This window comes from Podarcis melisellensis (assembly GCF_964234715.1).
Source record: "Podarcis melisellensis genome assembly, chromosome: 7".
Taxonomy (NCBI): domain Eukaryota; kingdom Metazoa; phylum Chordata; class Lepidosauria; order Squamata; family Lacertidae; genus Podarcis; species Podarcis melisellensis.
In genome coordinates this window covers 5,094,391-5,112,657 of record NC_138539.1, presented here as the reverse complement: position 1 = coordinate 5,112,657, position 18,267 = coordinate 5,094,391, and the positions used below count along the sequence as shown (strand labels likewise).

Here is an 18,267-nt window from a genome sequence, read left to right as displayed (position 1 = left end):
CCCTTCCCAGCTGAGTGGTTTTCCCATCCCACCCACCCTTTAGGATTAGCTAGCTATGACCTTGCTATGGACTTCGGTTGGTTGCCGCAAGGGGCCTGGTAGGATTTTTTCCCAATTTGGCACACTTCGTGCCTTTTGGTTTTTTCGCCTACCTCGTAGCAAACGTCACAACTTCCACGGTATTGGCGGTTAGGCATTGGCAGGGGTTAATTGTTATGCAAATGAATGGGGGGAAGCAAGCGCCATCACCTTCCCCAATGGAAAGGGTAGTCCAGTAGAGGACTCCGGGGGGCGTTGCCTTGTCCGAAACCTATCGAGGTAAGGGCCCCCGGCACGCCCCTGAGCGGTGACACCCGTGGGATCCTAGTTGGCGTACTTCAACAGGACTCCCACGGCTTGTGGACAACCCTTCCCGGTCCCCATGCCGGGTAGTCGAAAGGAGCCAATGCCTAAGGCCAATACCTTTCAATTCTGTAATCAATAAAGTTGTGGCCTTTTTATGCCCATTAACCTTAAATAATGTGTCCAGTGTCTTCATTTCACATGGGGGAGGGGACTTGCCATGCAAAGAACATTTTACATCCTGAAGCACATTTCATTATCTGAAGGTGAATATTTGTCTAAACTCCTCAGTTGGGCTGGCAAGATTTTCTCAGTTAATGTGAAGGCACTCGTTGGTCTGTTTCCCTCTCGTTCCCATGAAGGAGATGTGGGGCTTCTTCCTCTTAGCTGACATTTCAGATTAGGCTCCCTTTGAATTTGCAAGAGGCTGCACCTCACAACTCGCAGGGAGAAATCCCTGGCAAAGAAGGATGCTGTTGTAAGCCCAGGTCCCTGGAGATTGGAAAGACTTTGCAATTCTTCAGGAAGAATGTGAACCACTGTAGGTGAACAGTAGGGAAAACAAACAGAGCCTATGGGCCACATCAAACCTGCAAATTTGTGGCATCTGATATATAAAACCACATTCCCTATTTGCAGAGTTAAGCTATCTAACTTGCTCCCACCAGGTGCAATGATGGCCAGCAACTTGGGATGGCTTTAAAGGGAATCGGATAGATGTGTGGAGAATAAGGCTGTCAAACCCATGCAAGTTTGAGAGCCAGTGTGGTGTAGTGGTTAAGAGCGGTAGTCTCGTAATCTGGGGAACCGGGTTCACGTCTCCGCTCCTCCACATGCAGCTGCTGGGTGACCTTGGGCCAGTCACACTTCTTTGAAGTCTCTCAGCCCCACTCACCTCACAGAGTGTTTGTTGTGGGGGAGGAAGGGAAAGGAGAATGTTAGCCGCTTTGAGACTCCTTAAAGGGAATGAAAGGTGGGATATCAAATCCAAACTCTTCTTCTTCTTCAATTTGTGAACTAGCATCCCATGTAAGGAAGGACATTCAGACATATGAGCTTCCACCCCAAATATGCAGTCTAGAGATGTATAGTCCAGATGCAGATTGCTTGTGAGAACTAGACCTTTGCAGGTGTAGTGGTTAAGAGCGATGGACTCGTAATCTGGTGAACCGGGTTCGCTTCCCCACTCCTCTACATGCAGTTGCTGGGTGACCTTGGGCTAGTCATGTTTCTCTGAAGTCTCTCAGCCTCACTCACCTCACAGAGTGTTTGTTGTAGGGGAGGAAGGGAAAAGGAGATTGTTAGCCGCTTTGAGACTCCTTAAAGGTAAAGGGACCCCTGACCATTAGGTCCAGTCGTGACTGACTCTGGGGTTGCGGCACTCATCTTGATTTATTGGCCGAGGGAGCCGGTGTACAGCTTCCGGGTCACGTGGCCAGCATGATTAAGCCGCTTCTGATGAACCAGAGCAGCGCATGGAAATGCCGTTTACCTTCCCGCTGCAGCGGTACCTATTTATCTACTTGCACTTTGGCGTGCTTTTGATCTGCTAGGTTGGCAGGAGCAGGGACCGAGCAACGGGAGCTCACCGTGTCGCGGGGATTTGAACTGCCGACTTTCTGATTGACAAGTTCTAGGCTCTGTGGTTTAATCCACAGCGCCACCTGGGTCCCTTTGAGACTCCTTAGGGTAGTGATAAAACGGGATATCAAATCCAAACTCTTCTTCTTCTTCTTGCACTCTATCCATGAAACTGAATGGTAGAAGGCTGAAGACGGACAGTGCTTTTTCACAACAGCAAATAGTCATGGAGGAGAGGACTGCCAAGGGCTATTAGTCAGGATAACCATGCTCTGCCTCCACAGCTTCCAAACACAGGTTGTTGGAAACTGCAGCAAAGGAGAGTGTTTTTGTGCTTGAATCCTGCTTGTGAGTTTCCCATTCAGGCACTGGTTGGCCACTGTGAGAACATGATGCTGGACTATGTGGTCCATTGGCCTGAATGCCAGTTGCTGGGGCATGTGACCTGTTTGTGTGCTCGTGATCCATTTTTGGACCCCCCAGAGCCATCTGGTTGGCCACAGTAGGAAACAGGATGATATGCTGGATGGGCCTTTGGTCTGATCCAGCAGCTACTCTTCTTCTGTTCTTAGTATGGGATATCCTGGATATTAGTATGGGATATCCTGGATTTACAAAGCTGTTGTACTACCAACCTTACTGTATGCTTTTGAAACATGGACCACTTATAAACGCCATCTCCAACGCCTTGAAAGATTCCTTCAACAGTGTCTCTGAAAAATTCTACACATCACTTGGGAAGACAAGTGAACTAATACCAGTGTACTGGAAGAAGCAAAGATCACCATTGTGGAAGCAATGATTTTTCGACTTCAACTTCGTTGGACTGGTCATGCCTGATTATCGTCTTCCAAAGCAACTATTCTATTGAGAACTTAAAAATGGAAAGTGTAAAGTCAGTGGTCAACAAAAGAGGCTTAAAGACACTCTCAAGGCAAGTCTTAAAAAATGTAGCACAAGCTCCAGCAACTGGGAAACACTGGCCTGCGAGTGCTCCAATTGGAGAACAGCCTTTACCAAAGGTGTCATGGGCTTTGAAGACACTTGAACTCAGGACACAAGGGAGAAACGTGCTAAGAGGAAGGCACCCTTGGCAAACCCTCACCATGATCAACTCCCACCCGGAAACCTATGTTCCCTCTGTGGAAGGATGTGTGGATCCAGAATTGGCCTCCACAGCCACTTACGGACACACTATTAAGACTATGTTCATGGAAGACAATCTTACTCAGCTACGAGTGATTGTCAAGGAAGAAAGAAGAAGAAGAATGGCTGACTAGTGTAATCTCGGGACGCGGGTGGCACGGTGGGTTAAACCACAGAGCCTAGGACTTGCTGATCAGAAGGTTGGTGGTTTGAATCCCCACAACGGGGTGAGCTCCTGTTGCTCGGTCCCAGCTCAAATCCACACCGTGATCAACTCCCACCTGGAAACCAATGTCCCCACTGTGGAAGGACGTGTGGAACCAGAATTGGCATCCACAGTCACTTATGGACTCTTTGGTAAAACTGTATTCATGGAAGACAATCTTACTCGGCTATGAGTGATCGCCAACGAAGAAGAAGAAGAATCCTGGATTTAAGGAACATCACAAAACAAGCAACAAACCAACAGCATTATGCTACAATGATACCTACCTATTGTGTCACCCTGCTCATATACCATAGAGGCCAGGTCCTTGATGATCTGGTTTACATCCAGCATATCACTCTGAAAAGAATAAAGAAAATCAGCATTTTCTGCAAACTAAGCAACAATACATGAGATTTTTTCCTGGTCTTATGAAAAACAATTTTCATTTAAATAACAAAGAGTTGTTCCACCTGAGCAAGAAGCAGCATGCTCTAGGCTCTGGGGGACTCATGAGCGGAACATGTTCCTATGTTCTTACATGAGCATTTGGAATGTCACATCTCACTTTGAATGCTCTCAAAGTGATGTCCAAGCCATCTTCGGGTCATGGCTTTAAGTGGGATTCACTAGACTACCCTGGTCCCTGATGAACTGGCTTTGCAGAACCCCCCCCCCCCCAGATGTGCTCTCTTCCAAGCTCAGTTATCCAATGCTCCCTCGAGAACAGCTCCCTTGAATATTCAATTCCACGGTGCCCAGCTCATTTGCAAGTTCGCCCCTTCTGGGATTAGAACCTGTGGCGTCTGAGTAATCGCAGCCCCGCTGCTTGGAACGCTAAGCTGTCTCCCGTGATGAATTCATCAGAGGTGCCAAGTGGATCTATGCTCTTTTGGGGGAGAGAGTTCATTATGTGACTGTGAATACCACAGTACTTAATTATGTAATGCAGTAAGAATCTCATTAATTTGTAATAAAGCCGGAAAGAGTCATTGTGAATTACTGAAGGCAGGCACACACACACACACACACACACACACACACGATTGAGCCACTGAACAAATCCAAGAAACAAAAACCAAGAAAAAGAGAAGAGGAAGGGAGAAAAAAACAGAACAAAGGCTAGGGATAATGTCTCACAAATATTATCCGTTCTCTTTGTCATTAAACACAATAAACCTTTAATTATTTATGCTAATATTAGTGAGAGCTGGACCATAAAGAAGGCTGATCGCCGAAGAATTGATGCTTTTGTATTATGGTGCTGGAGGAGACTCTTGAGAGTCCCATGGACTGCAAGAAGATCAAACCAATCCATTCTGAAGGAAATCAGCCCTGAGTGCTCACTGGAAGGACAGATCCTGAAGCTGAGGCTCCAATACTTTGGCCACCTCATGAGAAGAGAAAACTCCCTGGAAAAGACCCTGATGTTGGGAAAGATGGAGGACACAAGGAGAAGGGGACGACAGAAGGACGAGATGGTTGGGTTCTCGAAGCTACCAGCATGAGTTTGACGAAACTGCGGGAGGCAGTGGAAGACAGGAGTGCCTGGCGTGCTCTGGTCCAGGGGGTCATGAAGAGTCAGACACGACTAAATGACTAAACAACTAAACAACAATATTAACAGTTGCAAAAGGGTCTGCAGAATCCTGGGGGAGGAACGGGGGGTAACTTTTAAATCAGGGGCTGAGAAGCTTTTCTATCTTTTTCCCAACCCAACACAAGGACAATCCTCTGTTGGCCACGTGCCTGTCTTTGTTGTGAAGGAGGTTTGCTTAGAATCACAGAAACATAGAAGTGAAGGGTTGGAAGGATCCCCAAGGGTAATGTATTCCAACCTCCCTACAGTGCAGTAATCTCAACCAAAGCATCCATGGCAGAGGACTATCCAACCTCTGTTGAAAAACCTCCAATGAAGGAAGTCTACAACCTCCTGAGGAAGTCTGTTCCACTGCCAAGCAGCTCTTACCACCTGGAAGTTCTTCCTAATGTTGAGCTGGAATCTCCTTTCATGTAATTTGAAACCCCTTCCCCAGAGAGCTTAATGTCAACAGCACATCCAAAGCGCACCCATACTACTTGGCTCTTTGGCTGCAACAGGAACAGACAGATTAAGAGATCCAACACATGCTTCTATCACGACAAAAAGAGCCCAAAAGATTGGTATTGGGTTACAACTGACCTATTTCCACTTTGAGCAATCGCATATCAGAACCGGCCCTCCCATGAGGCAGAATGAAGCAGTGGCCTTGGGTGGCAGAATCCTGTGGGGGCCATGGGTGCCCCACCTCTGCTTGACAGTGGCTTCTGGTGAGATCTCAAGAGATTTCACTGGAAGCTGTCCCAACTGTATGACACCAGGAAGCAAAACTTTGATGGCAGGGACATCATTGGCTCCTGGTACATTTCCGAGCACAATTCAAAGGGTTGGTGCTGACCTTGAAAGCCCTAAATGGCCTCAGCCCAGTATACATGAAGGAGTGTCTCCACCCCCATCGTTCAGCCCAGACACTGAGGTCCAGCTTTGAGGAACTTCTGGTGGGTCCCTCACTGTGAGAAGTGAAGCTAAAGGGAACCAGGCAGAGGGCTTTCTCGGTAGTGGTGCCCACCCTGTGGAATGCCCTCCTATCAGATGTCAAGGAAATAAACAGCTATCTGACTTTTAGAAGACATCTGAAGGCAGCCCTGTTTAGGGAAGTTTTAAATGTTTGATGTTTTATCGTGAGTTTAATATTCTAATGTGAGCCGCCCAGAGTGGCTGGGGAAACCCAACCAGATGGGTGGGGTATAAATGTATTATTATTATTATTATTATTATTATTATTATTATTATTATTATTATTATCAGCAGCAGAGCAGCACCTTTCTTTTTCACCTTAAGAGAGCTGCCCCTGCCACATATTCAACAAAGGAGCACTACATCCCCAGAAATGGATGGTTGTTGTTTTTAATACTCCCTACCTACATGTGCCCTGTCTCTACATTAAACAAACAAAACCTCCTATTTAGAGCTTTAAAAGTCAGCACCAACATTTTGAATTCTGCTCGGAAACATGCCAGGAGCCAGTGTAGGTCCTTTAGCGCCGGTGTTATATGGTCCTAGCAGCTGCTCCCACTCACCAGTCTGGCAGATGCATTCTGGATTACTTGTAGTTTCCTAATCACCTTCCAAGGTAGCCCCATGTAGAGAATATTGCAGTAGTCCAAGCAGGAGATAACTAGAGCATGCACCACTCTGGCAAGACAGGGAGCAGACAGGGAGTAGGATTCCAGTCAGGACACCAGATGGAGCGGGTAGACAGCAGCCCTGGACACAGAATTGACCTGCACCTCCATGGACCGCTGTGAGTCCAAAATGACTCCCAGACTGCGTATCTGGTCCTTCAAAGGCACAATTAGCCCCCTCAGGACCAGGGAATCCTGCCCACCCCCTGTCCCCTGAAACAGTACTTCTGTCTTGTTAACGAAGGTTAGCAAAGGTCCTAATCCCTGAAATATCGACTTTGGACTGGGAAAGCCCACACCTTGAATTCCCAGAGTGCTGCCGCCAGTCAGTTTAGAGAACATTGAGGTAGATGGAACAGTGATCTGACCTGATGGTTTGCTACATTCTTGAGAGCATTGAGAAGTATGACCTCACACGACTACCTCATGTCTGACATGGTGCAGTCCAGAAGCGGTGCAGCCCATAATTTCCCCACTACACGATGCCAAGAGCCTGAATCATTTTTCCACAAGTGCGTGGAGCTGTGGGTCGAATGCTACATTTGATGGTGGTACATAGCCTTCACACACCATCTTCCTCTCCAGCACACAAACAGGCATATTTAAGGAAGGAGAAGACGCCGACAGAATGACTAATAAACTCTAGAAGTGGGAAATGATCTGCGCATAAAGCAAACAGCAGAGGAAGGTGTTTCTCCTGAGAGCAGACAGAAACGTCAGCTTGGCTCTCAAAACCACTTTCCCACTTTCCTTTTGCTGAGCACGGGAGGCTTCCCACTTCATTAGTCCAGATGGCAGAAGCCTCTGGGACTTTGTAATTCATATTTGAAAGCAGGAAACCAAACCAAACAAAAAATAATAATAGTACGCTGTTTCTCACAATAGACGGAGCCTTCTACAGATCACTGTCTCCTACCTGCCTCCCTAGATAAATTAATTGCCCACCAATATAATGCCATCCTCTGGTTCCACTATCAGCGTCATGAGGGTGAACGGGACACATTGAACTCTGAAAATCACAGAGATTAAAATCTCATCAGGTCGCTGAAACAGGGCAGGCTGGCTCAAATTGCATAGGGTGGACAAACAGTAGCTCCAAAGGCACCTGCAGCGAGTAATGGGTACAGCTAAATATAGCACCTTTCCCCCGCTCCGAAATAGAAAATGAAACACCAATGATGGAAATGTGGACTATAAAGCAGGGGTCAGAAATGTCAGAGCAACATGCATTGCCACAAAAAGAGAACACCCTTGAGTTTTAGTCCTTTTTTGTGCTTTTAGCGCACAGAAATTTCACAGGGGGCGTCCAAATGGCGGGTTTGTAATTCTCCCAGTTTAGGCATCTCTTTATATCACAGTACTAGCGTCGCCGCATCACCCGAGGCTCAAGTCTTGAGATTCAGCAGGTGGGTGCTAATTGCTCAGAGGTGGTGCCTGTTACATCTAGTGATGGATGAATCCCTCAATTTAGGCTGCCCTTTGTGTATGCTCAGGGAGGCAGGTGGCGCTGTGGGTTAAACCACAGACCCTAGGACTTGCCGATCAGAAGGTCAGCGGTTCAAATCTCCGTGATGGGGTGAGCTCCCGTTGCTCGGTCCCTGCTCCTGCCCACCTAGCAGTTCGAAAGCACATCAAAGTAGATAAATAGGTACCACTCTGGCAGGAAGGTAAACAGCGTTTCCGTGCGCTGCTCTGGTTCGCCAGAAGCAGCTTAGTCATGCTGGCCACATGACCCGGAAGCTGTATGCCGGCTCCCTCAGCCAATAAAGCGAGATGAGCACCGCAACCCCAGAGTCGGACACGACTGGACCTAATGGTCAGGGGTCCCTTTATCTTTACCTTGTGTGTGCTCAAAGCAGGAACAAAAGTTTTGCATGGTGGTACGCTACTGGAGAAACATTTTTGGGGGACAGCAAGCAAGGAACAGAATGTTTACACAATGGATTAATATTTCAGCTTGGGGGCTGCATTCCCTTCTATGCTTCCTTCTAAGGCCAATACCCCGTCAATGGTTGAGGCTGGAGGATAAGGTTGGCAGTGTTGGGATGCGTCCGGGGAGACGGGGGCATTTGTCAGGGCCCCAGCTGGCTCCAGCCAATGGCCGGCAGCAGCAGGGCAACAGCATCTATCAGCGACTCGAGCCTCAGAAGCTTTCAGAGACTGAGCACGCTCTAATCAGCAGAGTGAATAACTTTTCACAACGGAAGTGGCGGACAGAGGCATATGGAAGCATACGTATTTTTCGCCCTATAGGATGCACTTTTCCCCCTCCAAAAATGAAGGGGAAATCTGTGTGCATCCTATGGGGCAAATGCAGGCTTTCGCTGAAGCTTGGAGAGTGAGAGGGGTCGGTGCGCACCAAACCCCCCTCACTCTCCAAGCTTCAGGAAGCTATCAACAAGCCTGGGGAGCCCACGGGAGTTCCCGCAGGGCTCCCTAGGCTGCCCATAGCAGCCTGCTGCCCAGAGCGTGGGGCACGCTGAAGCACAGCGCCCCGCGCTTCGGGCAGATATCCTTTTCTATTCTAAAAACTATGGTAGGTGCGTTTTTAAAAGCTCGGGCTTCCCCCGCGGCTGGGGGGGATATTTTTTTTCTTCTTTTCTTTATTTCCCCCCAAAAAAACTTGGTGCGTCCTATGGGCCGGTATTTACAGGCGTTTATTCAGCATCAGGAACAAAGGAAAAACATGTCTGCTTCCCTTCGTGTCCAAGCAAACAGCAGCATAGCAAAAGCTATATACAACGGAAGTTCCCAACTGACTGTGCTGGAAGTAAACAGACATGTGACATACAACAATCCGCACATCTGTTCTAAAGGTGGAATGGACCTATATTCTAACAGGCAGATCAATGAATGCAAATTTCAACTATGTGTACAAGTGGCTAGTTTCCATAAACACACACCCCAGCCCTCTCTATCCTCCTTCTAGGCAAGGAAGAGGCAATATTAGAGTTCAAGGATACATCCCAGCCAGCAATAAGCTCTCAAGGAGGGTGCAAAGCAGGAATGGTGAGTTCTGGTCTGGGGAGAGTTTTGAGGGCCATATAGAGATCTGGAGGGCCACCAGGTGTGTGTTCCTCATCCCTGACTTATTTTATCAATGCAATCCTAAATTGTAAATTTCAAGATTCCACAGGGTGCATTACACAAGAGTCTTGTGGGCCTTAAAGACTACAGTTGTAAGAGCATTTGTTGAGTCTTTCTGAGTGCTGTTGTTATTTCCAGAGTGGCCCTTGGGGGTGACCATCAGATCTGCTCCTTGGTTTGACCCTCATAAGAAATCAAGATATACAGCTGTGTCACCACATGCATTCTCTCTCTGTTGAAAGCATCTTCCCTCACATCGCTTGCTGGCCTTATGAGGAGTCTGCGGCTCAGCGGAGCTGTTCCGAAGCCAATGTGAAATAATTTGGCAACATACTCCAGCGCTCCCTAATAGAGGCGAGGCCACGTTGTGAAACAACACTTAACCACCGTCACTTATTGTCGTCCTGTGTGTCAAGCTCAGGACCAGAAGCCGCAGATGGAAAGGAGCCAGGAAGGCTTGTAGCTATTCTGCTGCTCACTGATTTATTCCTCTTGGTCAAGCCTGACAATCTCTCATGGAAAAGAATTGCTGGAGTGAATTGCCTGTCTTGTAAATGTCTTGTCTCAAGCTGTGCTCGAGCTCCTGGGATTCAGCCCCATGGGCTTTCACGAGGACTGTGCACTTTCAGGATGAGTAGAACACCAAAAGTAACCCTTCATATGGGCGAGAAACAGGATTGGTCTGAAGACAAGGAAGAAGAACAAAGAAACAGCCTGCTGGATCAGACCAATGGCCCATCTAGACCAGCATCCTGATATTGCAGTGGAAACCCAGAAAATCGTGTGAAATCTGCAAGCAGGATGCGAGCACAACAGCCTGCTCCTCTCTTGTGGTTTCTAGCAACTGGAATTCAGAAACTTTACTGCCTCTGGCTGGGAAGGTAGAACATAGCCATCACGGCTATTATCTCTCCTGATCCTCCACATTTAGTCTAACTAAATGGAATTTACTAATAGGAAAACCATGCTGGGGTATTCCATTCCACCTTAAGGGACAGGCATGAGACTATTGGGTGTCACATGTCTGTTTACACTCCAGCACAGCTTGCTGGGAACTTCTGTTTGTCTATAGCTTTTGCTTATGCCGTCTTGCTTTGGACACGAAGGAGATTAGACATGTTTCCCTTTTGTCCTGATGTATGCTGAATAAACTGCTTGTAAATATGCTTACACAACCTCTCCTGCAACTTCGGTTTGCACATTATCTCTGCTGAGTTGCGTGCCCCAGCTTTTGAAGCTGTGGATTGCAAATGCTGAAACAAGGACTGGAGATCACTTGGCACACCAGCCGATGGGCTGGAGCCTTCTGGAGGCCTGCCAGTTGCCCCCATTTCCTTGGTTGTATGCCAACAAACCATACCTAGCTCACCCTCTCTATTAAGCGGTTCTTAAAAATTCCCCATGGGGCAAAGTACATTTATCACAGGTTTCAGGGACCTTTCTCAGTCTGAGTGGCACATTCCCTCAAGCACAATGTTCCCAAGACTGCATGACCATGATGGGTCAGAGGCAAAATGGGTGGGACAATGGTTGTGTTAGAATCATATGCATTACAGGACAGGGAGAATAACCAGCCCTGTCTTTCAGTAACTTTTTTTTTTCTTTGCCAGCACTGGCACTCAGCCCAAATCACACATGCAAAGCCACTCTCCAAATAAATTAAATTGGCTTCAGCATTTATCTAGCAAAGCAAAAACTTCCTTCCCTTTTGAGCAGCTTCTGAGAACAAAGAGTCCCGCAACCAAACGGATGAAGGACATGGGGGAAGGCAACAACAAGGAAACGATTTTCCGAACATCACAGGAGCTTCCTTTGAACTTGAGAATCATCTAATGCATGCCGGAGGCTAAATAGAGTGCAAACTAATACAGGAGAAGCCACCGCGATCATCTCTCACATTGATTGACGGCAGCTGTTGGAGAGGGCTGCTTATTGTGGGCTTGTACAACCTTGCTTTTAAAAAAGAGGGGGAAACAAGTCACTGGGTATCGCTTGCACTGAATACTGGAAGAGGTACCATGTGAGGTCTGCTGAGTGACTGAAGCTAAGAAGATGGTGCAAGAGGTCAAGAGGGAGTATAACTGCAGCCTGGAGCTGTAGCAGCTCCTTGAATGGTTTCCAACATGTTGCACTGACTTTGCTTGGGGTTCTGCATGCCAGAAGAATTCTGCAGCTCCTGGTCCTCACTCTGTTTGCTCTGGCGCTTTTAGCATGCACAACAACATTCCTGCCTGCTTCTCTTTTGCATACAATAGCCATGCAAAATTCCTTCCAGTAGCACCTTAAAGACCAACTAAGTCTTCAGACCAACTAAGTTTCAGAAATAGACTGGAAAGAGAAGCTGCTGAATTGCAACTTATCACCAAACTTAAAACCATGGAGAGTCCTGGTCTGAACAAAGACCTTGGATTCTTATCTCATTATACATGACAAAGCCATTTTTCACCTTCTCACCCCTTGCTTTTTCCTGTAAGACCTATTGCAGTTGTTAAGAGTCGTCAACAGGCTCATCACAGCTATCTGCCAATCACCCATTCCCACCACCCTTCTGAGTAATACCCCTCCCCACCTTCTCACTATATAGAAGGGTCTGGAAACTTCTGTTTCAGTGTATCTGAAGAAGTGTGCATGCACACGAAAGCTCATACCAAGAACTAACTTAGTTGGTCTTTAAGGTGCTACTGGAAGGAATTTTGTTTTGTTTTGACTATGGCAGACCAACACGGCTACCTATCTGTAATAGCCATGCAAACTCCTGAACAAACAATTCCCTCTAGAGGTCATGTGAGAACCTGAGGCCCTCTGTATGGTGGTGGGATGCAGAATCCCATGCTAGATGAGGCTACTGAGAGTTGAAATCATAGAATCATATAAGTGAATGATTGGAAGGTATCTCTGGTGGTCAAACCCCTGCACTGCAGGCACCACAGCTAAAGAACTCTTGACAGATGGTTCTCCAATCTATGTTTTAATATCTCAAGAGAGGGAGGGTCCATCACCCTGGGAGTGAGTCCATTCTACTGATGAACAACTCTTGCCATCAGAAAGTTATCACTGATGTTTAGTTGGAATCTCCTTTCTTTAATTTTGAATCCATTGGTTTGGGTCCTACACTCTGGAGTAGCATCTTCTCACTGTTAGAATTCCTGCTCTGTGATTGCAGTCATGGGATTTTTGTCTATCACATGACTATCACATGACGATATATGTTTTGACTCTACAGAGTGGGAAGTGACAGAGACAGGATGTTTGTGTCACTGTGTTCCGTGAAGTGGGACTATTGTCCTTTGTTCTTTTTCTCTTTGCCGTCTGATGCTAGAGAGAGATGGAACCTTGTTTCAGTACTCCGTGTGTTCATATGTAAATAAAGTAGATTAGCCAAAATGCTGAGTTGCTGAGGTCTGTTATGCAAACTGTGCAAACTCTGCAGATCCCTAAGTGTGCCGTTGTCTGTTGGCATCGGTCGCTGTGATGTAAGGCAGAAGAAAGCTTTGGAAGCTCCCAAATGATCGATCAGGAGGGAGGGAACATGCCATTCGGGTATGTGTCTCTGCCAGAGTCCTACTCGAGTGTAGGCTGAACTCCTGACACTCACCTCCAGTCCACGGGGACCTCACCTGCTCTGCAAGAATCCTCAGATTTTATAGGCTGAGAGTCCCATGGCAGCTGGAAGGCCATAAGTCTACAGAGCAGAAGAAAAAGGAACCAGGGAAATTTTGAAAGTGAAAGGCAAGGTATGGGAGTGGATAGAAGTAATTTTGCTCTGAAGAGGGTCTTCTCACACACCTACCCTTTTCCCACCAGGGTCATTTAAAACTGGGGAAATAGCACAGATAAATTCATTTTCATTTTAGGAGAGTTCTGGGAAATGAAAGTAATTATTGCTGTCTTAAACTGCCATGAATTATCAATTGCTGTTCAATTATTATTTCACTTAAAATGTGGTATCAGCTTCACAAGAAAAGGTTTGATTTGCAGTTAGCGAGCACCTGAGTCACCCAGAAGATTTAATATATTTAATGGGAGAAATACGGGGTGGAGAATAAGTCTGCTAGGCAGTGAATCAAAGGGAATCAAAACCAGAAATATGACACAGGCTTTATTTATCAAGCTATCGACCCACAATGTGTTTGCTTTACTGACTGCTGGAAGTAGAAATGTTGCAAAATTAGCCTTTAGGTTTGGGGGCGGGGAATCTGTGCTTCCTCAGAACTGTCTGCTATTGATTTGGTTGGTCCGTATAGTTAAAGCTATGGTTTTACCAGTATGGAAAACCATACAGTGGGTTCCATACAGTGATGTATGGAAGTGAGAGCTGGACCATAAAGAAGGCTGATTGCCGAAGAATTGATACTTTTGAATTCTGGACCTGGAGGAGACTCTTGAGAGTCCCATGGACTGCAAGAAGATCAAACCTATCCATTCTGAAAGAAATCAGCCCCGAGTGCTCACTGGAAGGACAGATCCTGAAGCTGTGGCTCCCATACTTTGGCCACCTCATGAGAAGAGAAGACTTCTTGGAAAAGACCCTGATGTTGGGAAAGATGGAGGGCAAAAGGAGAAGGGGACGTCAGAGGTCGAGATGGTTGGACAGTGTTCTTGAAGCTACCAGCATGAGTTTGACCAAACTGCGAGAGGCAGTGGAAGACAGGAGTGCCTGGCGTGCTCTGGTCCATGGGGTCACAAAGAGTCGGATACGACTAAACGACTAAACAACAACAATTGATTTGGTTAGCATCTCAGTGTGAACCTACACAATTCAGATTCTTTAAAACAATATACAGTAGCACCTCGGCATACGTTACCCTCGAGTAACGTAAACTTCGGGTTGCGAAAGTGGGAAACCCGGAAGTGTTTCGCTGCACCGCACTGCATGTATGCGCAGAAGCATTCCAGAGCTCCGGTTGCGGAAACCGCAACCAGAGGTAACACTGTATGAACCAAGGTACAGCCCAACAATCTGCAATGAAAGTTTGTATACTGGGGAAATGCATAAAGATATAAAACGTGTCATATTAGGGGAAATTGTTTTGCAGAAATGTGCTCATCAGAGAAATTTGCGTTCAAAATTCTCTCTATTTGGAGAAATTTGCTCTAAAATGCTAATGCTGATGAATTTTCATGAAAACCTTTTTTAAAAAATAAAATTTTCAGACTGATGCTGACATATGAAGAAAAAACTTATGAATGAGAAATGAGAAACGGAGAGAAACCGAAACTGATTTATCCACCCCTAGGCCCTGTCAGTATTGGCATGCTGCCGGAACTTGGAGACAAAGCCTGTTTAGACACAGTTACCTGACCTCCTGCTTCAATTGTGGTTTTAACTCTTTCAGTTGGTTTGTTTTAGTATGCATTTTGGTTGTAGAAGTTTATTTTCATGCCTTGCTGAAACTATTTTATTGTTTATATTAATTGTTGGAGTTCCCCCTGCGCCCTATAGTTGGTTTACCCCATAGCCAATCAGAAGACACATTGTCAGTGAAGCAATGTATACTTTAATAATGGCTGACTTGAGTCCATTAATTTCAATGGATTATGCATTCAATTATCCCTTTACTGTAATCATCCTTCAGCCGCCAAAGTCACTGAACGCCTATGCCCATTTTAACTTACCCAACATTCAAGACTACCAACTCAGCTTCTGCTTTCTCATATATCCCTTTAGTCATGGCTCATTTGTTTTGTACCAGATACAGAATATTTTCTGTCATGGCACCCCAGTTATGGGCTTCCTTTCTTGGGAAAATTCAGGTAGCTATTTGAGCATGCCTAGGAAATGGCTTTATTCAGGTGGGGCATTAATGATGTAATTTTTTTTAAAAAAAAGTATATGTCTGCTTATTGCCATCCTTTCAGCGGTGCTGTTTTAATTACAAGGCTAGCCAACGTGGTGCCCTCCAAATGTCATACTCAAGCTCCTATCAGTTGCAGCCAGCATGGCCAATGGTCATGGATGATGGGAGTTGTAGGCTAGGAAACCAAACTGGCTACCCCTGGTTTATTATACATGTTTCATTGTTGCTTATTTCATGGCAGTTTGATGATGATGATGGTGGTGGTGGTGGCATGCGAGTTTGGGGTAGCCCAATTGGTAGAACATGCAACTCTTAATCTCAGGTTTGTGTGATCAAGTGCCACATTGGGCAAAATATTCCTGCCTTGCAGGCGGTTGGACTAGATCAGGGGTAGGTAACCTAAGGCCCGTGGACCAGATGTGGCACAATCGCCTTCTCAATCCGGCCCACGGACGGTCTGGGAATCGGCTTTTTTTACATGTGTAGAATGTGTCCTTTTATTTAAAATGCATCTCTGGGTTATTTGTGGGGCCTGCCTGGTGTTTTTACATGAGTAGTGTCACGGTCTGGTTCACGGCGATTGAAGTCCCAGCAGGGGATGTCAGGACCAGGGGCAAGATGGCGGGGTGGGAGCAGGAACGGGGGTCCAGGAGTCAGGAGCCAAGAGGGTCAGAGAGCTGGGAGTCATGAAGTCAGGGCTCCGAGGATCAAGAAGCAAGGAGTCAAGAAGCCAAAGTTCAAGGATCAGGAAGTAAGAAGCAAAACGCAGCAAGGCAGGAAGCGTGTTGCTGTGGCAAAGAGCCAACGGGGAATGCTGACCTTAAATCCCTTCCCGGCTCTTGCCACCAGGTGCTGTGAGTTACCAATCAGCCTCACCTGTGTGGCCACGCCTTGCCTCTCCAGAACAAACTTAGAAGGCCCCAGTCCTGCAAAGTCCTATTGGTCACAGGGCCTGGCTCCTGCACGCACACCTGACAAGTAGAATGTGTGCTTTTATTTAAAATGAATCTCTGGGTTATTTGTGGGGCATAGGAATTCATTCATCCCCCCCCCAAAAAAAATAGTCTGGCCCACCACATGGTCTGAGGGATGGTGGACTGGCCCACGGCTGAAAATGGTTCTTTGACCCCTGGACTAGATGATCCTCGTGGTCCCTTCTGACTCTGAAATTCTATGATAATCAATGGACAGGCTGAGAAGCAAGAGAGAGAGAGAGAGAGAGAGAGAGAGAGAGAGAGAGAGAGAGAGAGAGAGAGATGCCATAATAATGGGATCAGAGAATCACAGAACTGTAGAGTTGGGACCATGAGGATCATCTAGTTCAACTGCTGAAATACACAATCCTAAAGACCCAACCTTGACAAAGAGACATTTATAGCCAGACCAGTTCAAGAACAGCCAGTGCACAGTGATGATGCCAGATCTCATCTTTCCTTTCCCTTCTTCTCCAGTAGCTCATCAGAGGGGTCAGAATAACGTACAGCAGAAGATTTTTGGATCAAGCCCTAGCTTATTCCGACCCATTCAGATTTCAAAACAAAAAAAATCCCTTCCAGTAGCACCTTAAAGACCAACTAAGTTAGTTCTTGGTATGAGCTTTCGTGTGCATGCACACTTCAGATACCACAAGTGTGCATGCACACGAAAGCTCATACCAAGAACTAACTTAGTTGGTCTTTAAGGTGCTACTGGAAGGAATTTTTTTTGTTTTGACTATGGCAGACCAACACGGCTAACTATCTGTAACTGGAACATTCAGATTTCGTTTGACCACCCTTTTGATTTTCTGCAATACGCAGTCTATGTATGAGGAACACTTCCTGACGCCAGTGACTCAAAAGCTGCCCTTGGGAATTATCCCGTTATCTCCCAAATAATTAACTTCGGAGAGTTATCATAACTCTCCCCTCTTCATTTACATATTCACTTCTCTAATCTCTATCTGATAGGCCCCTCTGTACTCAATTTTCAGCTGTCTTAAATAATTCCACCCCCTCAGAATGCGATTAAGTTGAAGCACACAACTTAAGATATTGCTGTTCAGCCCCCACCCCACCGACGACATGGTGTAATGTCCTCGAGGCTATACTTGCATCCCTTTATATAATCTCTCCTTGTACATTATACCTAGTCCTTGCATTATTCCTTCTCACTGATTCAACTTCAACTTATCTTTAAGAGTGGGAGGATAAACTGGTCTTTGCCCCAGCTGAAACAGACCATGTCCAAGGAGACACGGGTTTTTATATTTTTCCAAGCAGATGAAACAAAGCAGAATGCAACTGACAGGCCAGGATCTAGCTGCTCCTGAGGATGTGAAAATGCAGGAGACACAACTTTAGGAGCATGGTAAATCTGCTCACCTCTATATCGGTGGGCAGTGTTGCGCATGGGCAGCCATGACTCTTCAGGGGTCGCCAACCTAAGGCTCATGGGCCACAAGTGGCCCATGGGGGTCATTTAACCGGCCCATGGACCCCCGCCGCCTGCTCAGGGACCCCTGCTTGGTTGGCTCCATGCTAAACCGGCTTGGAGCAGAGCAGGGATCGCCTTCCACGATGCTGGCCGGCTTCCCATTGGCTGCAGGAAGCTGCGCATGCCTCCTCCATGCCGGAAGGAATGCCGGAAATAACGTTTGCGCATGCATGCACGCACACACACTTCAGCCCACCGCAGCGTCTGTGGGACTGTGAACTGGCCCAAGCCACAAAAACTTTGCTGACCCTGCTAGCCTAGCCTGGGATGGGAGGGGCGGCTTTTACTTTTACCTCTGCCGAGGTTCCATTCTCATTTTTCTCTTTCCCTCCTCTCTCTCTGTGTGGTGGTGGCCTTGGCGGTTGACTTGAACAGCCGCAGGTGGGGCGGTGGAGGAGGAGGAGGAGG

General features: G+C 46.7%; 1 protein-coding gene across 1 annotated transcript in view; it reads right to left on the bottom strand.

The window, feature by feature from the left end:
• Positions 1-18,267, bottom strand: part of TSNARE1 (t-SNARE domain containing 1) — a 378,827-nt gene that overhangs the window by 87,468 nt on the left and 273,092 nt on the right. The window contains exon 9 of the mRNA XM_081919019.1: positions 3,562-3,634. Within this exon, the coding sequence (XP_081775145.1) occupies positions 3,562-3,634 (73 nt within the window). The remainder of the gene's footprint in view (positions 1-3,561; positions 3,635-18,267) is intronic.